General features: G+C 42.5%; 1 protein-coding gene across 1 annotated transcript; it reads right to left on the bottom strand.

Moving 5' to 3' along the window:
* Positions 1 to 215: 215 nt before the first annotated feature.
* Positions 216 to 23,147, bottom strand: wdr75 (WD repeat domain 75). Its single transcript, XM_029703450.1, has 20 exons — positions 23,049 to 23,147; positions 18,273 to 18,402; positions 17,442 to 17,507; positions 15,852 to 15,951; positions 15,549 to 15,670; positions 15,286 to 15,356; positions 14,839 to 14,955; positions 14,630 to 14,718; positions 12,929 to 13,087; positions 11,295 to 11,470; positions 10,845 to 11,020; positions 9,288 to 9,439; positions 8,891 to 9,065; positions 7,763 to 7,857; positions 7,532 to 7,627; positions 7,116 to 7,285; positions 6,784 to 6,843; positions 6,521 to 6,661; positions 6,107 to 6,198; positions 216 to 2,170 (listed from the first exon to the last, which is right to left on the bottom strand). The coding sequence occupies exons 1-20, from the start codon at positions 23,132 to 23,134 to the stop codon at positions 1,951 to 1,953; spliced, it is 2,493 nt and encodes an 830-aa protein (XP_029559310.1). The 5' UTR covers positions 23,135 to 23,147; the 3' UTR covers positions 216 to 1,950.
* Between the last annotated feature and the right edge of the window lie 81 nt (positions 23,148 to 23,228).

Genomic DNA, 23,228 nt, shown 5'->3' with positions numbered 1-23,228 from the left:
TCTACCCAACAGTTAAAAACGCTCCGCCTTGCCTTGAGGGTTTAAGGGGAAAAGTGCACTTTAAGAAGTCCAATGTCTACTTCAATTAACTAAGACTCCAGAAAACAGACATGCGGAAGATTTGAGTTTGTTTCCTCAGATGTCACGCTGATCTTAAGAAACATCAACATACAAAATAGAATCTTAATAGTTCCGTTTTTTTTCTTCATATTTCCTGCTAAATTAACCCCTTATTAAAAAATTAGGATCACAGTGACCTATGGCCTGACTTTGCCAATAGCACCTTAAGAACACAACTGGCTTTCTACCCTCAGTGATTTCTATTCTGGTTAAATGGAATCAGGTTTACAGTCCTCACTGACTAAACATATCCTTTTGGGCCAATAGGGAAACCAACTGAGGGTGACCCAGTTTCTGCTGAGGCAGACCTACTCAGGCTTTGTCAACTTGAGGAACAGAAAAACATGACTTGGTCAGTTAAGAACCTTGTCAGGGCTTAGAGCTCATTCTACCTCTAGGAACTACAATTACATCCATGAATGTGTATGCCAGCAACCTCGACACATATAGTGTATGAATAACATTGATTGTAGTTCCCCAGAACAGTTGAGCCAGTCACCTGTTTGTTTGTAAACAGCGCAACCGTAGAAAGCGGGAGCAGGTGAGTCCAGCTGTGGTATTGACAGGGACTGCATTTTATTGAAAGTCAATACTTTATTTTTGCTTCACAGAAAATACATTAGTGCCACACATTTGTCTGAAAATAAATGAACTTTCAGATGACAACAGAAGCGCAAAGCTATTTGGCAAGCAGCCATACAATGAAAAATAAAGGTATTTTTGTAAAAAAAAAAAAATTATCATAGAAATAATGTAGCCAGCTACATTTCCTAATGTTTTGCTTAAAGTTAATCTTTCATTTTACCTGAGAAAAGTAGGCTGGCTACACCGAGAAAAGTAGCTACACCGTCAGAGCGGTGACTATCAGTGATAGATGAGAATTCCTGAACGGGCATTCTGAATGGAGAAGTGCAACTGAAGCACGAAATGTCTGACACCGAGCAGAAATTACAGTAAGAAGCATTTTAGATCTGACTTTAGAAAACACTGCAAGATTTATGGCTATTTTTCCTGTGTGAAAAACGCAGAATCTCACAACCCCTACATTTTATTTGCTAGTTATCTAAGTAAGTGGCTTAATTAATAAGGTGAATCATAGTGTTAGCTTTCTGCGGTGTTTGAAAAGTCAAAGCCCTTTGGATGATTTATCTGTAGGCTACAGAGCCAGTGCTGTCTCGATTTCCTTGTGTTTTTCTCCTCTCAATTCTTGGCCTGTCTGCTCCTCCTCCCCCACTCTTTTTTGAGCAGAGCAGGCAGGCTTGTTGCCGTAGCGACCAGTACGGTTCTTGCTTCAGACAAGCATGCCTCAAAACTTTGTTCATTTGAGCAATGTCTTTAGTTTACGTTCGCTTGTAAAAGTCCAAACTCACTAAAGGACATTCGGTAAGTCCTACCTATACACGTATAACTTTATGAGCTGGATTGCCTATCTTTGCTATTTCATTTATTTTTGTTTGCGCTTGTTAGCATATTTAGCTAGCAGCCCCTATGGAAATGCGCTATTACTTGTGCTAATTTTGTTACCAATCTGGTAATAGACACCCAATTGGCTTTTTTGGCACCCTCTTGTGTACTAAGCCGATAATACGTAAATCTCGGGATGAGAGAAACGGTATGACGATACTGCCCAACCCTACTGCATGGAGACATAGATTGATATACACACACATTTTTTTTTAAGTACAGCAAAACTAAAATGACCTTGGGAGGGTGATGCCAAAAATGATAAGCATGATACGGCACAATTGAAATATTTTATTACATCAAAATACAGACATAAGAAAACTATGACTGGGTAAAGTGTGTGTGTGTATTTTGGCTTGGTAAAGGTTAACATTCCAGGAGGCTACTGAGCCAGCTGTGGTCAAAATGTTTCACTCTCCTCAGTTCCCGCTCCTGGGCTTTCGTGAGAGCTGGTGCCCCCAACTCCTCACCCGGGCCCCATGTTGCCGACCCCCCCAGATCCTGCCTGGCGTCTCGGAGCTCTGCTTCCCCTTCAGAGTCCTCTTCCTCACTCTCCATTTCCTCTTCTACAGGTTCCTTTTCCTCTCTTCAGCAATTATAAAACAACAAAACACTTGTATAAGGGAGGTGAAAGTCCCGGTCGTGAGGCCAGCTAAGCAACTATTCCTAACAGTCAGCATAAAATGACATTTTCCATCGCATTGTCAATTTATCTGCTGAACCGAGGTGTATCAGCCCGTTTTCATGTCAAGTAGTCCAACCATATGGTTTGTTTTTGTACCCATGTAACCTTGTTTACGATCATTTAAAACAACCACCTGGGGGAATCCAAGAACTAGCCTGAATACAAATCATGGGACATTATTTTGGATCTTTTCGGTCAGCATTTGAAGAGTTCTGACGGCATATTGTTGGTTTGAAAAAATAATCAATGATTAACGAGAGGCTGATAGTGTTTTCAGCCTCGCTGCCAAGACTGGAGCTCTCTCTCCGATCTCCCAGGAGGCCTTTGGCAGAGTGACCTGACCCTGAGCAGTGTCAACACAGACATCATGCCAAGTCGGAGTGCTGCAGACAACAACCATCCAAATAATGACTGCAGTATGCACATGCCTCTTCATGTCATTTTTCAGTCCACGTCAACCTCTCAATGAAAGCAGACAGTTAACACTTCACAACCTTCCAAAGGAAGTCAATGGCAGTGTCCGAATACCCATACTTGCTTTCTAAATAGTAGGCAGTTTTACATTTAAGTTTAATAGTATGTGACATTTCGAAAATCAAGTATACTTTAAATGCCCGGATGGCATACTCATTTCGGCTTTGACAACAGCTGATCAATTAGATATGGGGATGCGCTACAGAAGTGAACGAATAACGGGAAACAACGAAAATCAAGTATGGTCTAAATGCTAGGATGTTATACTAATTTCAGATCTAGTAGAATTTAATGCACACTTTTCCACAATGCATTGGAAGAGGTGGGCTACAGGTGATAGGTCCTAGGTCTCTTCAAGTAGCCACAACAAAACTAGCCTACTTAAAATGGGAAGAAGCCAAAAGCTTCTGCGGTGGAGTAAAAAAAAAAAAGGTAGGCCAAGTAGTTTTTGTTCTCCTTAAAATTAGTATTGCATCGTAGGCTGCATATTTGAAAACAGAAGTATTTTTCTTTTACCCATAGAGAATCTATTTTCTCACTGAAAAGGTCTGTTCTCTTGGCCTTCGTCAGAGCTTTTAAACTAAATACTAAACCATCTTGATTTCTGAATGTGTCGGTACTGCGTTATTGATGGCATGTTACTCAGGCCTTTTGATTTGAACATATGTATTGTTTAAAGTTTTGTAGGCTACCTATTTAATTAGTTAATTAATGAATCAAGCCTGAGCAGTCATTCTGATCTCGTTCCCAATGATCAGTGGTTTAGTTTATTATGTTGCTGTCCAGCAGTTCTGAATTTGTGATGCACCTGACTGTCCATGTTTTTCTGTGCAATAGCATTTTGATTTGAACATCTGAAAAGTTTGTGTGTGTACTAGGCTATTTGATTGAATTTATGTTACACTACCGTTCAAAAGTTTGGAGTCACTTAGAAATGTCATTGCTTTTGAAAGAAAAGCAAACATTTTTTGTCCATTAAAATAACATGAAATTGAACAGAAATACAGTGTAGACATTGTTAATGTTGTAAATTACTATTATTGTTGCTGGAAACAGCAGATTTTTTTATGGGATATATACAGAGGCCCATTATCAGCAACAATCACTCCTGTGTTCCAGTGGCACGCTGTGTTAGCTAATCCAAGTTTATCATTTAAAAAAAAGCTAATTGATCATTATAAAAACATTTTGCAATTATGTAAGCACATTTGAAAACTGTTGTTCTGATTAAAGAAACAATAAAACTGGCCTTCTTTAGACTAGTTGAGTATCTGGAGCATCAGCATTTGTGGGTTCGATTACAGGCTCAAAATGGCCAGAACCAAAGACCTTTCTTCTGAAACTCGTCAGTCTATTCTTGTTCTGAGAAATGAAGGCTATTCCATGCGAGAAATTGCCAAGAAACTGAAGATCTCATACAACGCTGTGTACTACTCCCTTCATAGAACAGTGCAAACGAGCTCTAACCAGAATAGAAAGAGTGGGAGGCCCTGGTGCACAACTGAGCAAGAGGACAAGTACATTAGAGTGTCTAGTTTGAGAAACAGACACCTCACAAGTCCTCAACTGGCAGCTTCATTAAATAGTACCCGCAAAACACCAGTCTCAACGTCAAAAGTGAAGAGGCGACTCCGGAATGCTGGCCTTCTTGGCAGAGTTGCAAAGAAAAAGCCATATCTCAGACTGGCCAATAAAAATGCCATATCTCAGACTGGCCAATAAAAATAAAATATTAAAATGGGCAAAAGAACAGACACTGGACAGAGGAAGATTGGGGAAAAAAGTGTTATGGACAGACGAATCTAAGTCTGAAATGTTCGGATCACAAAGAAGAACATTCGTGAGATGCAGAAAAAATTACGATGCTGGAGGAGTGCTTGAAGCCATCTGTCAAGCATGGTGGAGGCAATGTGATGGTCTGGGGATGCTTTGGTGGTGGTAAAGTGGGAGATTTGTACACGGTAAAAGGTATCTTAAAGGCTATCACTCCATTTTGCAACACCATGCCATACCCTGTGGACGGCGCTTAATTGGAGCCAATTTCCTCCTACAACAGGACAATGACCCAAAGCACAGCTCCAAACTATGCAAGAACTATTTAGGGAAGAAGCAGGCAGCTGGTATTCTGTCTATAATGGAGTGGCCAGCACAGTCACCAGATCTCAACCCTATTAAGCTGTTGTGGGAGCAGCTTGACCGTATGGTACGTAAGAAGTGCCCATCAAGCCAATCCAACTTGTGGGAGGTGCTTCAGGAAGCACGGGGTGAAATCTCTTCAGATTACCTCAACAAATTGACAACTAGAATGCCAAAGGTCTGCAAGGCTGTAATTGCTGCAAATGGAGGATTCTTTGACGAAAACAAAGTTTGAAGACACAATCATTTAATTAAAAATCATTATTTATAACCTTATCAACGTCTTGACTATATTTCCTATTCATTTTGCAACTCATTTCATGTATGTTTTCATGGAAAACAAGGACATTTCTAAGTGACCCCAAACTTTTGAACGGTAGTGTATGTTACAGCACTTTGGTTTCGCTAATAAATATGTTGAAATGGAATCAAAATAATATTTTTCTGTCTTCAGTCCTAGGATAGATGGGCTATATGGTCTACTACAGTATAGGTTGAATGTGATAGGCTGATTATAAGTAGCCTGAGTAGGCCTATAACGCAATTCCTATTCTATTCAGAGTTTAGAGAAATTAATCAAGTTGGAAATTAGCTATTTTCAGGCTGGTTAATGCGATGCATGTCTGTCCCACCCCACCTACTCAGCCAATCAGGAGCCGCTACTGCGTTGCACCCGGGGCATACTTTTTACTAACCGGTACGTGCTAAATTGTATGTGGCGAAGAGTAAATAGTATGCAGTCTGTAGTACACTAGTATGGGTATTCGGACACGGCCAGTGTGTGGTGGCCTGCACAACTCCAGTTCTTGAACCGGATGCGCTGGATTAAATTCTGGCCTTGTTGTTGGGATTAAGACAAACCAAGTGGTCAAATTTCATTTGATGTGGCTTCCTCGCCGTGTCTCCATCTGCACTGATGTGTCAGAGCAAGACTGGTGAAAGAGTCCGCTAGGGTGCAAGGCCATCATCACAATACTGCTTTGACCTTAATTGTTTTCAGGCCAATATAGCTTAACCTATTTATTGTGATTCTATATCAATTGTAATGTATAATTTTAAGAAAATTCAGAAAATCAGACCTCAATAGTAGAGGCATAGACAGAGGGTGGCCAAAATCTACATGCGGTCCTGAGTCGGAAGCCTCGACCGCTACACCAGACTGGCACAATGTCTTTTTTCCATTTTCTTGTCTGGGACAATAAAGTAACTACTAGTTACTGGACTCACCTGGCAGCAGAGCTGGAGATGAGCAGGGAGCGGACGAACATAGAGCAGAGGAACGAGGCTGAAGGCAGGACGTGGGCTGGGGTGTATAGCAGCTGAGGGGGAGAGAGGAGTGAGTTATGAGGAACTCCTGATGCTTATTGCAAGGCAATTATCAAGAACCTGGTCTAACTTTCTAATACAATCTAGAAATATTTGTAGACCAATTTGTCTTAGCTAGCATCTAAAGTCAACTCAGTATATTTAGTAGTTCACTACATAGAAGTATACAAGTACTTGGCACATGCACTTTTTAAGCAAAACTAAACGTGAACTTTGAGGGCCAACATTACAGAATGTAGAAACACTAGCTTATTTACAAGTCCGCAAATTAATGGTCAGTGGCCCTTGCATGAATGCGCGTGCGCACATACACACCTCCTTGATGGCAATGGAGCCCTGTGGTAGCTGAATCCTTTCTGCCATGGGATTGGTCAGCGCTTCTTGCTGCTGCTGCTGTCTGTGTTTCCCTAGCAACAGATAGAACGGCGTCACGGCAACACTGTCGTCCACCATGAGCTGAAAAACACCCCAAAAACAAATAGTCAGAACTTCAATAGAGAATGCTATACATGTGTTACAGGATTAGATTACTTTGGCAATATGTTTCGCAACTGCTTTGTAACAAAGTGGGATTGTACCCGTTTACTGGACGCCAACAGTCTGTCCTCCTCAGTCTTAGTGCTAAACGTCATCAAATCCTACAATGGAGAGAGGATGTCAGACAGAACTCTGTGGTTAGTTACCTGCCAGTGGAATAAGTAGTAAAACCCACACATGCGCCATCCCCTCAGATGAACAGGTTCTTTACTTTCAATGTCATTTAGTAGTTTGGGGGGGGGGATCTTGTATTCAAGGTTTGAATTGGAACAGAACACGTGGTGTGTCCTTTAATGTATTAGGGGTGACAAAGGAAAGGAGACGAGGAGAGGAAGCCATGAATCTGGAGACAGTCTGTGTATTATATATTCACCATGTGTTGGGTGAGGAAGTAGAGCTGGGATCTGTTGAGCCACTGAGCGTGCTCCTCGCAGCTCTCCAGCATCTGGTCGCGCGGGGCGAAGACGGCATGCTGTACCTTGCCCGTGCACAAGGCCCTCTGGGAGTAGAGGGGCCGCGACTCGCCGGGCTTGAACACAAACACTGGTGGGAGGAGAGGGCATTGATGAGTGAAGCTCATATAACCTAGGTGTTGTTTAGGTGATGTTGCCATACCACACAACCCAAGGACCCAAAGTTTAGCTAGTTGCACACATGTAACATGGCAGGTTCCCCTAGGTATTCTGTAATATGTACTTTAGTCTTGTCATATGGTAGACCCAGCCAAGTCTAAATCTAAATAAGCAAAGAGAAAGATTCCTGTTGGAGCTAGAACCAGGAAGCACTCACAGTCGGAGCAGCCAGACTGACTGCAGAAGGCAGCCATGTTCTCAGACAGTGGGTCGGCCTGGAGCAGGCTCACATCCACAGGGGTGCTCCATTCCACTGATTGAGAGAAGGGAAGAGAGAGAAACGAAAGTAGGAAAACAAACGTCAGGTCTATGGATTGAACAGATTTTATTTTAGGTTGTGGTTATGTTGCTTATAGGACAACTGCACATAGGCACACACACATCTTACATGAGCAGGTGAGGAGGTTCCAGCAACAGAGTTGGTTCTTGGTGCTGGTCCCCAACAGGTACTTGGAACAGCTTAACCTTCCAAAACAAAGGTCCCTGGTGGATCAAAAAAAAGTATCATCTTTCAAACCCATTCACCAGTCTCTTACCATACTTTCAAAGTACCCATGAGCATACCACAACCCACTCACAGGATTAGTGGCAAGGACCTTTTCCACACCAGAGCTACAACAACAAATACAGTCATCTGAAATCATTTCTGTTCAGAACACAAGCAGACGCCCAACAGAAAATCAATAGGAGGCGGTTATACAAGGGGCTGTGGGGCAGCTGGAATAACAGTGCGGAGGCCCAGTGCTCGACTTCCAAAGCCATTTCTGTACCAGCAAGTGTCTACATTACTCAGAGCACATATGAGGCAGAGCTAGCCCTATACATTACATCCTCATTTAGGTGAAGGAAGAAAAAGGATGAAGAGTGATGTATAGTTGACTCTTGGGACCATTGTGAATAACAGCACTAAAACCAGGGCATGCAAATGGAAGTAAAAAGAACACATTTAAATTGGGACTTGTAAATTACACAGCACTGCAACGGTTAACATTGATCACGAGTTTATAGGCAGCAGCTAGGCAGCTCTGGCATGCAATTGAGTAAGACAACACCAAATACTAGTTTTCTGCACTCGTTGACCTAAGGAAGGGGGAGCTGACTTGGCAAATATTGTTGTAGAGGCTCCCTCAACGTTGCGGAGCAGGTTCTGTCTCCCAAGTTGACATGGCTGGCCAATATCACTTGTTTTTTTTGTATGTTCCCGATCTGTTGCCATAAAGTACACTCGTTTTGTGCCAGTGAAGTCAAATATTACAGACTTATCTACCACTGAGGGTTTTACACAAGTAAACAATGTAAAATGTGAATCTAAGTTCATATCATGAGTCATAGCTGCTAGTTTAAAAAACCATCTTGTTTGTTGATAGACAGCCATATCTGCTAACATACATTTTCTGTTAGGAAAGTTGTTGAAACGTCTGCTCGTTTGAACGGTCATGCGTGTTGGTGTATAAGTGTGTGAAGTTGTTTTTAAGTGTGTCTGTCTGTTTATAGGTGTGTGCGAGTGAGCTCTGACCTGATGGCCCCTGGGGGCTGGGACAGGGTGGTAAGCAGCTCCCAGGAGGGGCTCCATACAGTCACCACTTCCTGGAAACCGACAGCCAATAGGGAGCCGTCGGCCGAGAAGCAGCAGCAGCCAGGCTTAAGGAGGTGGTACCCGCCAACAAAGTCACATGACCAGGAGGCGCCCTCTGCTGGTAGTCAGCGGCATAGAGAGAAAGGAAAAGCCAGGGAGAATATTAGAGCGTCAATGTGATTTAGCTCGTCATCAATACCTTGATTAGCCGAATCATGTGTCAGTGAACAATAACTAGCAGGTCTCCAGGACCAAAAAAATGGAAGAACATTATTACAAGGCAGACTTTTGCCAACTCCTGGCCATCAGGCTCAGTGATAGAAAAATAACCATTTACCCTCGGTGTCCGAGTGGTCTGCCAGCAGCCAGGCTTTGAAGTGGCCGTCGAAGCTGATGGTCACCAGCATGGTGGTCTCTGGTGAAGGGCTGAAGCACATGGCTGTAATCTGGTCCTCATGGGGGGCTGTGACTGTAGTGTTCAGCACAAAACTACAGAGGGGGAAGGAGGAAGGGTAGAGAGTGGACGAAAGACGGAAACCACATTTTTGTGTATATATAGTGTATGTTTAAGTATGTGGACACCCCTTCAAATTAGTGGATTCGGCCATTTCAGCCACACCCGTTGCTGACAGGTGTATAAAATCGAGCACACAGCCATACAATCTCCATAGACAAACATTGGCAGTAGAATGACCTTAGTGAAGAGCTCAGTGACTTTCAACGTGGCACCGTCATAGGATGCCACCAGGTCGTCAAATTTCTGCCCTGCTAGAGCTGCCCATCAACTGTAAGTGCTGTTATTGTGAAGTGGAAACGTCTAGGAGCAACAACGGCTCAGCCGCGAAGTGGTAGGCCACACAAGCTTACAGAACGGGACCGGCGAGTGCTGAAGCACGTAAAAATTGTCTGTCCTCAGTTGCAACACTCACTATCGAGTTTCAAACTGCCTCTGGAAGCAACGGCAGCAAAATAACTGTTATTAGTGAGCAACATGAAATGGTTTTCCATGGTCGAGCAGCTGCACACAAGCCTAAGATCACCATGCACAATGCCAAGCGTCGGCTGGAGTTGTATAAAGCTCGCCGCCATTGGACTCTGGAGCAGTGGAAACTCGTTCTCTGGAGTGATGAATCAAGCCTTATCATCTGGCAGTCCAACGGACTAATCTGGGTTTGGCGGATGCCAGGAGACAGCTACCTGCCCGATTGCATAGTGCCAACTGTAAAGTTTGGTGGAGGAGGAATAATGGTCTGGGGCTGTTTTTCATGGTTCGGGCTAGGCCCCTTAGTTCCAGCCAAGGGAAATCTTAACGCTATATCATACAATGCCATTCTAGACGATTCTGTTCTTCCAAGTTTGTGGCAACAGTTTGGAGAAGGCCCTTTCCTGTTTCAGCATGACAATACCCTCATGCACAAAGCGCTGTCCGTACAGAAATGGTTTGTCGAGATCGGTGTTGAAAAACTTGACAGGCCTGCACAGAGCCCTGACCTCAACTCCCATCAAACACCTTTGGGATGAATTGGAATGCCGACTACGAGCCAAGCCTAATCACCCAACATTAGTGCCCGACGTCATTAACGCTCTTGTGGCTGAATGGAAGCAATGTTCCAACATCAAGTGGAAAGCCTCCCCAGAAGAGTGGAGGCTGTTATAGCAGCAAAGGGGGGGGGACCAACTCCATATTAATGGCCATGATTTTGGAATGCGATGTTCGACGAGCAGGTGGCCACATACACTACATGACTAAAAGTATCACATGGATACGGCCAAACGTGTGAACAGCATTAACTAAGGGGCTTGTTAATGACGAGCATGAAGAATGGCACGTTGATATGAAGACGTGTACAACAACATGTAACCAGGCTGGCTATGGTGTGCAAACAAATAGTACCTCTGAGTTTGCTCATTGTACGCCCACAGCTTCAAATTGATCTCTAGCTCAGAGCCTTTTTGCGTCCTCTCTTCCACCGTAGCAAGCCAGTCGCCGCGGGTGTCGAACGCAGCCTTGACCACCTCAAACTGGTCCAGACCCTCTTCGTGGATGTACTCCTGCTGTACTATGTCCAACTGAAGGTAGAAGAGAAATAGTCAAATAATTTCCATCAGCTTGATTGGTCAATAAGATTTAACTCAGTTATCAAAAGAGCTCATTTTGAGTTCATGACAAAAGAGCGAAGCCAGACCTCCGAGACTCCAAGGCCATACATTCTAGTCATTCTATGTCTAATAGTCACATGACATCAAAGTTCAAGAACCTTCCTAGGTAGCTCCCTGGGCCAAGTTAACAAGGACAGTGTTGTGTTTTTCATTGACGGCTCCAGGCAAAAAAAGCTGTGCTTACATTGTAGAGCAGCTTGTCGCGAGGGAGAGAGTAGAACTGCAAGTGGCCTGGTTTCCCGTTGAGCACCAAGGCTTTACTACGCGGGTCGATCATCAGGTCTGTCCGCACACCCTCGCCCTTGACCAGCCCCTGGATGATGGCCGACACTTTAACACAGCTCTGGATGATAGTGATTTCTTGACAGGGAAAATAGGGAGAGAAAAAAAGATGGATCAGGTCTACAGATTAAACTCCGTGACAACATCCAAAAGCCCTTAGTTGTTTGACACAAAATACAGTGGGGTCCAAAATTATTGGATCACTTGATAAAGATAAGCAAAAAAAGACAAAAATAAATACTGAGCTATATTGTATGCGCAAAATTTTTTTTTTTTATTATATTATTTAATACTAACACAATTTGCTCAGAGAAAGAGATTTTGTTTATCAAGTAATAAAAATTTAAAAAATCTCTCCAGCACTCTCCCCTGGCGAAGATAACGAGACAGATTTTTTCGAAAATGTTTTGCGAGATTGGAGAACGCATTGGGAGGGATCTTAGACCAATCCGCCATTCAGAATCTTTCCAGATCCTTGATATATGTTTTGTCTGCTCTTATGGACTTCCCTTGTGAATTCAAACCACAGGTTTTCAATGAGGTTGTCTGTCTGTCAATGGCCATCTCAGTCTGGAGACTGAGATGACTATTGCAAAATGTTGATTTTGTGGTCAATTAACCATTTCTTTGTGGATTTTGGATGTGCTCTTGTAGTTATTGTCTTGCTGAAAGATCCACGTGTGGCCAAGTTTCAGCCTTCTGGACAAAATGTTCTGGTACTTGGTAAAGTTCATGATGCTGTTTGACCTTAACTCATTTGATACCAGGAAATCCCCCAGTGAAAAAGCTGAAATTCTGATGATTCACCACCATATTTTACAGTAGGTATGTGGTTCTTTTCTGATTATGCATCTTTCTTTCAATGCAAAACCCACCAGAGGTGTGCGTGGCCAAAGAGCTCCATTTTCATGTCATCTGACCATAGCACTGGTTCCAATCCAAGTGCCAATGCCGATTAGCAAACTCCAGGCGTTTACAATGTGTTCTTCTGATAAAACGTTTCAGAAAAAGTCTGGGTCGTTGTCCTTGCAAGGGGAATATTGAACAGGGGATCCAATCACTTTGACCCCTATCTTTGAGATGTATTTATTACTTGTTAAACAAAATCTCTTTCTCTGAGCAATTGTATTAGTATAAAATAATAAAAACAATAGTGCATACAATATAGCTCAGAATTACTTTAGAACACAAGCATTTCGCTACACCCGCAATAACATAATTTGATTTATTTGTTTATATACAGTATTTTTTTTCACATCTTTATCAAAATGTTGGACCCCACTGTACATGGTGATGTCAGCACCAGCCATTTCTAAGATAAAATAGTATATGCTACTTGCGAATCTGCTGTCCCTTTCAAGTGTGAGACTGAGGACCCTGAACAGTTTTAAGCATCTTTCCTTAAAGTAATCACTGAAATCCACTACATAGCAGTGACTATTCCAGTCATGTCAGATCAATGATTACTTCAAGGGAGGGAGGCAAGATGGAGGAATGAACCATGAAATTATTGTAACAGGGTGCAACAGTCCTTACTGTTGTCAGAGTGGGAGGTGCAGAACAATGAACCGTCAGGTGACACGGCAATGTGTGTGATTGCACCGCCCAGGCGCGGCAGGAAGTCCTTCTGGTTCTCTTGTGTGTAACGCCACTGGACCAGCACCGATTCTATCCCCCCGCTTAGCAGGTTGGTGCCTACAGAAAAGAAGCGTAGACAAAGGCCATCACGCCACTGGTCAGAATGCTTCCATCATGAACCAGGAAAACAGTTGGCATAGAGCAGGGGTCGCATTAGCTTTTAGAAATGTGCATTTTCAAAACGCAGACGATCAGAAAATCAGAGTTTCAAACCATTTCACCTGCATTTTATATTGAAAGTCAACTGTGTTTATTTGCCTAAATAGAATGATCAGCGGCGTGTAACTATAGTTTTTCTTCACATTAGTGCAACACATTCTGCAAAAAATAGCTGGGTTTTCATCAGATAACAGAAGCGCAAAATTATTTGGCCAAGTAAATTAGCTTAGAATGAAAAAGCAAGGTATTTTTTCCAAAAACAATGCATTGCTATCAGATTTCTCATGTTTATTATAGAAAGAATGTAGCCAGCTAAATGTCCTAATGTTTTGCTTGAAGTTCATCGAGGATCATTTTTATATAGAAGGACTGAGATGCTCAGTTCTGGTGACTTTTATAAAAAGGACATTTTACTCCAAAATGAAAGAAAATAAAATTATGCTGTCAACATCTAAAATATAATTTCCACCTTCAGAAATGAGCCCAATAACATATTGGTAAAAATGTTTAAACAATTTTTACATATTGGACCATGCATGGTCTATCAGATCTGCCATTAGCAATAAGCATCATCTGTAGCCCAATTGATGCAGCGTAGTGCCTATAACATTCACATATGCTGAAGCATGGGGTTTGTCCATCTGCATTTACCCCATTGGACACAACATCCTGATTGTTGTTGTTATTCATAATTAATATTTTATTATAAATAATTGTTCACTTTCAGGCATTTCTATTACAAAGTACATCACTGCCCTTTAAGATGCCATTGTCCACTTTGAGCTGTTGTGCAGCTGCTCCTAAACCATGATTGAAAACTGCATCTGTAAAACGATGTCACTCGTGCTACCGCAATGGTAGCAATTGAAAAAAATATATATATATATGTTTTTTAACAAAGGTCAAAACTGCTTTAATAATACATTTACCAAACTGGCTTTGCATTAATTTATATGAACTGATTGCTTGTCAGAATACATGTTTCCCTCCCCGTGGCTCTCGCAACTTGAATGCGCCTCGAGAGGAATATTTATCTTACAGAACACATGGCAAGCCGACTAGGTAAATAGGTAAACTATTCTGATTGTGTTTTAATAAGATTACATGGCAAAAATAGTAGCACTGGAAAGTTGCATCCCGACCCGAGTGACAAAGTAGAGGCATTGAATTACTTTGTCAGCAGTACCACTGCTTGAGTTGAGTGCCACAGTAGTAGTGCGCATTATAGACTATTTCATTCCCTTCATCTGGACAATCAGACTGTCAGCAACAATCATGCATGTCAGTTCAGTGCACACAGCTTAACAGAGAAAATAAAATATTTGAGAATATATTTCATATAACAGACATGCTTCTCTACACGACCCCTGTAGTGTGACCAAAGATGATGATTTGTATAGGTATAATTCAACAGTTATAGGGTCAGGGGTTATAGGTTACCTTCAGGGGTGAATTGCAGTGTGTTGACTGCCCCGTGGTGCCAGTGTAGGGTGGAGTATGTGTACTCCTTCTTCTGGTTGAAGTTTCTCCTATGAAGACAGAGAAAGAACTTTGATTGTGAGTAATGCCAATCCAGTGTTTCCCCTAAATTTGCTCTTAAGTGAGGCCATGTATGGTCATGGCCGCAATGTTCTTCCGGCATCACTTACCACAGGCGAATTTTGCCGTCCTCGTGACCTGTGGCGATACAGTCCTCTTTAGGGTGGCACGAGACACAGGTGAAGGCATTCTTGGCCCCTTTCTTATTTCCCGACTTGAGGAAAAACCTGTGGGGCACAGAAACAGACAATACAGTTGAATGAGTCCTATGACTAGTGATGACCAATGTTTAGTTGGGCAATGTCAAATCCCCATAAAACACTAATGTAATCAATCCTGTTTCCAGATGAGGGGGTTGCTCAAAACGATCGAGAGGGCTGGCTGAACTCCCCCACTCCTGACCACAGACACGCAGAAAGGCCACTCATCCAACAGACAGGACTGCCGTTCAGTGTGTTTGGACTTGTTTTGCACAAACACTAGCCAGAAAGACATTAACATTCATGCTTAGAGTCCTTGAAGGGGACAGCTTCCTGACAGGGCAGAATGTTGTTTACCTGTAGGACTTCTGCTTCTTGAAGAAAAACACCTCAAGCTGTAAACCTTTGGCGGCAGCAATGTATTCACCCTGTTAGATTGGAGGAATAAACAAGCTTTTCACGAAGAGCTGGCGTCCATATTGGAGGTGGTAATAAAAAAAAAACTCTAACCTTTCGCTTAACAATATAATGGCAAACTATGACAAGTGACCCAAGCGTAAGTTGTTTGCTGCCAGAGACTTGTTTGCTACTGAAGTTCCAGGTAGGCCTACTACACGTACCTCTCTGCCAAAGGAGACAGCCCCGGAGGGGCTGACATCACAGAGGACGGCCGAGAGCTCTCGCGCCTCCACTTCCTGGTCCCCACTTCGGGGCAGATGAACAGCCACCAGCTGGAACAGCTCTGAAGACACACACACACCCCTGTCAGAGATCACCCTCCTCCACATTCTGCACTATTATGTTGACCAATTACAAAATAAATCACTTGTGACTTGAAAGAACACCGACTGACTGCAAAAAGGCCCTATATAGGCATTTAAGGACAATTGACGTGCAAATGCCAACCTCTGATTTGTACTTACCAGAGCTTTTGTCATTTGCCATTGGGACGACGACAAACACAACTCCTCCATGATTTTCAGAGACGTATATGGAGTAGATGGGGTACCCAATAATGAAGGTCTGAAAAGTATTATAGTAAAGTGATTTATAAATACAGAACCAGTCAAAAGTTGAAGAACCTACTCATTCCAGGGTTTCTTTATTTGTACTATTTTCTACATTGTAAAATAATGGTGAAGATATCAAAACTAGGAAATAAACACATGGAATCATGTAGTAAACAAAAGTGTTAAATTCAAATATTTTTTTATATTTGATTCTTCAAAGTAGCCACCCTTTGCCTTGATGACAGCTTTGCACTCTTGGCATTCTCTCAACCACTCTAGTCAACTGGAATGCATTTAAAATTACAGGTGTGCCTTGTTAAAAGTTGATTTGTGGAATTTCTTTCCTTCTTAATGTGTTTGAGCCAACCAGTTGTGTTGTGACAAGGTAGGGTTGGTATACAGAAGATAGCCCTATTTGGTAAAAGGCCAAGTCCATATTATGGCAAGAACAGCTCAAATAAGCAAAGAGAAACGACAGTCCGTCATTACTTTAAAGACATGAAGGTCAGTCAATCCGGAAAATTTCAAGAACTTTGAACGTTTCTTCAAGTGCAGTCGCAAAAACCATCAATTGCCATCATGAAATTCAGGAAAGGATGACCCAGAGTTACCTCTGCTGCAGAGGATAAGTTCATTAGTCACCAGCCTCAGAAATCACAGCCCAAATAAATGCTTCACAGAGGTCAAGTAACAGACACATCAACTGTTCAGAGGAGACATGTGTAAATCAGGCCTTCATGGTCGAATTGCTACAAAGAAACCACTACTGAAGGACACCAATAAGAAGTGACTTTCTTGGGCAAAGAAACACGAGCAATGCACATTAGACTGGTGGAATCTGTCCTTTGGTCTGGAGTCCAAATTGGAGATTTTTGGTTCCAACCGCCTTGTCTTTGTGAGACGCAGAGTACATGAATGGATGATCTCTGCATGTGTGGTTCTCATCGTGAATCATGGAGGAGGTGTGATGTGTGGGGGTGCTTTGCTGATGACACGGTCTGTGATTTATTTAGAATTCAAGGCACACTTAACCAGCATGGCTACCACAGCATTCTGCAACGATACACCATCCCATCTGGTTTGCGCTTAGTGGGACTATCATTTGTTTTTCAACAGGACAATGACCCAACACACCTCCAGGCTGTGTAAGGGCTATTTGACCAAGAAGGAGAGTGATGGAGTGCTGCATCAGATGACCTGACCTCCACAATCCCCCGAGCTCAACCCAATTGAGATGTTTTGGGATGAATTACCTTTCCAGGGGAAGCTGGTTGAGAGAATGCCAAGTCTGTGCAAAGCTGTCATTAAGGCAGCTTATTGGTTATTACATGATTCCATGTGTGTTATTTCATAGTTCTGATGTCTTTACTATTATTTTAAAATGTAGAAAATAGTAAAAGAACCCTTAAATGAGTAGGTGTGGCCAAGCTTTGACTAGTACTGTTCATAAAGCAAAAAGGAAGCAGTGATCGAAAATGATTTTGGCAAAGAGCGCGGCTGTACCTTGATGAGGATGCCATCTGTGAAGTCCCACAATCGGACAGTGCCATCTGCTGAGCACGAGTATACCTGCAGGAGAGTGCAACAATGTCACGTCTGCACTCAAAACATTGCAATGAACAAACATTCCTCAGAGACGCCAAACCATAGGAGCAACAACAAACCATTCTTTCGACAAACATGCTGATTGCAGACACGTATGTAGCTACTGTATTTATAGCTACCAGATATGTGATAACTATGTCTCCATACTGGGCGTTACAGGAAAGCCCTATACAAGATGTCGCCATAGATTTTTCAACTTAACTATTCTTGGTGATACTTTTTTGACCGAATCGAGAACAAAGAAAGTATCTTAGAAATGTGTGTCAGTTGCAGGTCATTCTACAAAAACAAAGAAAGATATTAAATCTACGTTTTGCACCAAATGAGGTGTTCCCTTGCCATTTTAGCTGCCAGACATCTTGCATTTTCCAACATCTTTGCAGGAAATGTAGAAGTAGATGACAGAGTGTGACACTGCGCAACCAAAACAAAGATCTACACACATGCAAGAGGGATTTCTCACTCTGTAAAAAAAACAAGATTACATGGCAAAAATAGTTGCACTGTTTTTGCCATGCGTTTTCGCATTTTTTTTGTAGAACCACCTGCAACTGGACACAGACATTTAAAGATACTTTCTTCGTTCTTGAGTCAGTGAAAAAAATAAATCGCCAAGGACGGTTAGTTAAAGTCTATGGCGCCGTTTTGTATAGGGCTTTCCTGTAACGCCCAGTATGGAAAGTTCACACATATCGGGCACACAAACTAGTAGCTACTGCATTTACAAACCTGCAGGTGGTTTGAAGGGTTGCGGACAATGCCTGACACCAGGTCTGTGTGTCCCTGCAAATCATGGACGCATTCCTCTGAGCTGGAACTGTAGACTTTCACTGACTCCCCCGAGGCACACAAAAGGAACCTGGTGAAAAGGACCGGAAAGAAATCAGTTTACAGACTACGGTTATTCCCGATTCAACGTAGACACCCGACTGTTTATTATGATTAGCTAACTAAATACCAAAAACAGGTCTAGCTAGCTAACGATACCGGTTAGGTGCTTTTAGCAACTCAGGTGTATTTACATACAATTGAAGCAATTGGGTTGCACAAAAACAGAAATAAAATTCTGGGAAGCCAGAAGTTAAAAACAATTCCATTTCTTACTGTGCCGGTGGCCATGGCGGGTTGGTCATTATGACAGGAGGGAATTTGAGACACATTATCTAAAAGATTGTTTAATAATACAGACTTTCCAAACGTGGGTCTGTTGTAGATCCACTTCCTACTCTGCTTACCTCATGTCAAAATAAGTCCTGCACGTATGCCATATGTAGACAAAAATAAATAACTTCTGGGGGACTTATATTTTGACATGAGGTAAGCAGAAAGGAAGTGGGTCCCTTAAAACCTGTTGGGGCTAGGGGGCAGTATTTTCACGGCCGGATGTAAAACGTACCCAATTTAAGGTTACTACTCTGGCCCAGAAAATAGAATATGCATATTATTAGTATATTTGGATAGAAAACACTCTGAAGTTTCTAAAACTGTTTGAATGGTGTCTGTGAGTATAACAGAACTCATATGGCAGGCAAAAAACCTGAGAAAAATTGAATCAGGAAGTGGGAGAAATTAGAAATGTAGTTTTTGAAAAACTACAGTGACATATGATTTACGTTGCACCTCCTAACTCTTCCATTGGCTGTCAACAATCTTTAGGAACTGGTTTCATCCATCACCTGTTACCGGGCAGAAAATTGTGGATCAGTCAATCACTGGCCAGTCTGAGGACAGGTGTCTTATGATACCTATTGCCCGGTTGTAAAATTATCGCAATTTTACGTTAAAAAATACCCTAAAGGATTGATTGTTAACATCGTTTGACGTGTTTCTACAAACGGTAATGGAACTTTTGATCATTTCGTCTATGGATTTGCGTCCACGCCACATGGCATTGTAAAGTGTTCTGGATGGGTCAGCAAAACGGATGCATTTGGACATAAATGATGGACTTTGCAGAACAAATTAACATTTCTTGTGGAAGTGGGTGCCCTTCCGAGTGCATTCCGCCGAAGATCAGCAAAGGAAAGAAAATATTTCGAACATATTTTTAGAGATTTGTCGACGCCGTGGTTGTAGGCTAACTGTATAGCTTAGCACTGAAGGCTAAGTTCTGTACTCAGAATATTGAACAATGTGCTTTTTCCGTAAAGTTATTTTGAAATCTGACAAAGTGGTTGCATAAAGGAGTAGATTATCTCTAATTCTTTAAATAATTGTTATAAATTTTGTCAACGTTTATGAATTCTTCTGTAAATATATGTGCCTATTCACCGAAAGTTATGGGGAGAAAACATTTTCTGAACGTCACGTGCCAATGTAAAAATTTGGGTTTTTGGATATAAATATGAACTTGATCGAACAAAAAAAGCATGTATTGTCTAACATGATGTCCTAGGAGTGTCATCTGATGAAGATTGTCAAAGGTTAGTGCTTAATTTTAGCTGTATATCTGGTTTTGTGACAGCTATCCGTGCTTGGAAAATGGCTTTTTTTTGCTAATGTGCTATCCTAAAATAATCTAATGTTTTGCTTTCACCGTAAAGCCTTTTTGAAATCGGACAATGTGATTGGATTAACGAGTAGAGTATCTTTAAAATGCCGTATAATACTAGAATTTAAATTTTGCTGTTTTTTTGTTTTTTTTTCGCGCCGTGCTCTCTCACTGGTTGTTGTCCAACCAATCCTGTTAACGGGATTTTATCTCGAAGGGGTCCTCTAGAGGTTAAGTGTTTTCAAACGTGGCCCCTTTCAGACAATTTCTGTGAACTCAGTGAGGTTAGCTTAATTTTTGTGCAGTGTGAACACGCCAAGGGAACCCGACCCGTCAAAAGAGCCCCGAAGCGAACCAAAACAATCTCAAGAGGTGGTCTAAGTTCGATTCGCTTGAAGTCTGTGTTCGGTTCCCTTTGTTAGGGCAATGTGAACACAAATCTCTCCATGTTCGCTTGTCATTATTCCCGCACCATACACTAGACTACTGCAATACAGTTTCCCCTTCCATAACCTCATACATTGGTGGCACAAAAGAGATAAGATGATGTTCAGGTTCACAAAAATATAGGAACGCAACATGTAAAGTGTTGATCCCATGTTTCATGAGCTGAAATAAAAGAACCCAACAACTTTCCATACGCACAAAAAGCTTCTCTCATTTTGTGCACAAATTTGCTTACATCCCTTTTAGTGATAATTTCTCATTTGCCAAGATAATCCATCCACCTGACAGGTGTGGCATATCAAAAAGCGGATTAAACAGCATAATCGTTCATTACACAGGTACACCTTGTGCTGGGGACAATAAAAGGCCACTAAAATTTGCAGTTGTCACAACACAATGACACATATTACTGAAGTTGAGGGAGTGTGCAATTGGCATGCTGACTGCAGGAATGTCCACCAGAGCTTTTGCCAGAGAATTGAATGTTCCTTTCTCTACCATAAGCTGCCTCCAACGTTGTTTTAGAGAATTTGGCAGTACGTCCAACCGGCCTCACAACCGCAGACCAAATGTAACCACGCCAGCCCAGGAACTCCACATCCGGCTTCTTCACCTGCGGGATCGTTTGAGACCAGCCACCCAGACAGCTGATGGAACTGTGGGTTTGCTGAACCGAATAATTTCTGCAGAAACCGTCTCAAGGAAGCTTCTCTGCGTGCTCGTCGTCCTCACCAGGGTCTTGACCTGACTGCAGTTCGGCATCCTAACCGACTTCAGTGGGCAAATGCTTACCTTCGATGGCCACTGGCATGCTGGAGAAGTGTGCTCTTCAAAGATGAATCCCAGTTTCAACTGTACCGGGCAAATGGCAGACAGCGTGTATGGAATCGTGTGGTTCGCCCAATGTGGGCGGTGGACTTATGGTATGGGCAGGCATAAGCTACGGACAACGAACACTATTGCATTTTATCGATGGCAATTTGAATGCAGAAATAACGTGACGAGATCCTGAGGCCCACTGTCGTGCCACTCCTCCGCCACCATCACCTCATATTTTAGCATGATAATGCACTGCCCCATGTCACACGGATCTGTACACAATTCCTGGAAGCTGAAAATGCCCCAGTTCGTCCATGGCCTGCATACTTACCAGACATGTCACCCATTGAGCACAGTTGAGATGCTCTGGATCAATGTGCATGACAGAGTGTTCCAGTTCCTGACAATATTCAGCAACTTCGCACAGCCATTGAAGACGGGGACAACAATCCACAGGCCACAACCAAGAGCCTGATCAACTCTATGCAAAGGCGATGTGTGGTGCTGCATAAGGCAAATATGACTGCAAGGCACTTCAAAGGGGAGTGCGTACAGCCCAATACATCACTGGGGCAAAGCTGCCTGCCATCCAGGACCTCTACACCAGGCGGTGTCAGAGGAAGGCACTAAAAATTGTCAAAGACCCCAGCCACCCCAGTCTTAGACTGTTCTCTCTACTACCGCATGGCAAGCGGTACCGGAGTGCGAAGTCTAGGACAAAAAGGCTTCTCAACAGTTTTTACCCCTAAGCCATAAGACTTCTGAACAGGTAACCAATGGTTACCCGTACTATTTGCATTGTGCCCCCCCCAACCCCTCTTTTACGCCGCTGCTACTCTGTTTATCTTATATGCATAGTCACTTTAACCATACATCCATGTACATACTACCTCAATTGGCCCGACCAACCAGTGCTCCCGCACATTGGCTAACTGGGCTATCTGCATTGTGTCCCACCCATTATGTCAGTGTTGGAGCCCCTGGCTATCCATAAATAAAACAAGAATATGGGTCCGTCTGGTTTGCTTAATATAAGGAATTTGAAATTATTTATAGGTTTCTATTATAAGTATATTTTATCCAATTACATTTTTGATACTTAAGTATATTTAAAAACAAATACTTTTAGACTATTACTCTAGTATTTTACTGGGTGACTTTAACTTGAGTAAAAGTAAAGATACCTTAATAGAAAATGACTCAGTCATGTATGACAATTGGGCACTTTTTCCACCACTCCACTGGTTCTGTGTATAAGCCATTTAGCACTTTTACCCGCCACGATCATGCTTGCTTCGTCCCGGAAAGTATCGTTCCTAGAGATACTGAATATGCCGCTAGTAGAAACGTTATTTTCGTTTGAGTGTGTTGATCAAGGACGCCTGACTACGTACGGAAGCTTCTGCAACTAGTCGTCTGTATAAACAATGGTTCGTTGCCGGGCGAAGCAATGGCCATGCACGTATACATTTTACGTATGGGTGCCCCCGGGAATCGAACCCATAATACTTGCGTTGCAAGCGCCATGCTGTACCAACTGAGCTACAGGACCACAGACAACAATAGCCAACGTTACGTTTCTCTCAAGATTAGAATACTTGTGTTGTAGCTATACAGTAACACGTTAGCTAACGTGCTTGCTAGCTAGCCACAGTAGCTAGCCAGAGCTACAGTTTGCGTCCATGCCATACTTCACATACAGTTAATTCAGGTTTAGCTCATGTCAGCTGCAATACACACACACGTACCTGGAATCATTTGTAATAACTGGCTCTCTGAAGTTAATTTTGCTGCCACCACGGTGAACCACGCGTATTTCTGCGTGCGCCACCATCTTTTCGAATTTCAACTATGAACCTTCGCCTCTGACCCAACAACACATGGCATGCTTCTGTCCTTGTTTATTCAAAACTGGGTCGTAGTCGCCC

The sequence above is a fragment of the Salmo trutta genome, chromosome 20 (genome assembly GCF_901001165.1).
Source record: "Salmo trutta chromosome 20, fSalTru1.1, whole genome shotgun sequence".
Taxonomy (NCBI): Eukaryota; Metazoa; Chordata; class Actinopteri; order Salmoniformes; family Salmonidae; genus Salmo; species Salmo trutta.
The sequence above is the reverse complement of the archived record's forward strand: the minus strand, read 5'-3'. Positions and strand labels throughout refer to the sequence as shown.

Excerpts from the sequence above, each read along its gene's own strand:
- wdr75 (XM_029703450.1), bottom strand. The coding sequence starts at position 23,134 with ATGGTGGCGCACGCAGAAATACGCGTGGTTCACCGTGGTGGCAGCAAA. Across the intron at positions 18,403-23,048 it reads GTTATTACAAATGATTCCAG|GTTCCTTTTGTGTGCCTCGG; the intron begins GTACGTGTGTGT and ends CCTTTTCACCAG. Across the intron at positions 6,844-7,115 it reads ACTTCCTCACCCAACACATG|GATTTGATGACGTTTAGCAC; the intron begins GTGAATATATAA and ends TCTCCATTGTAG.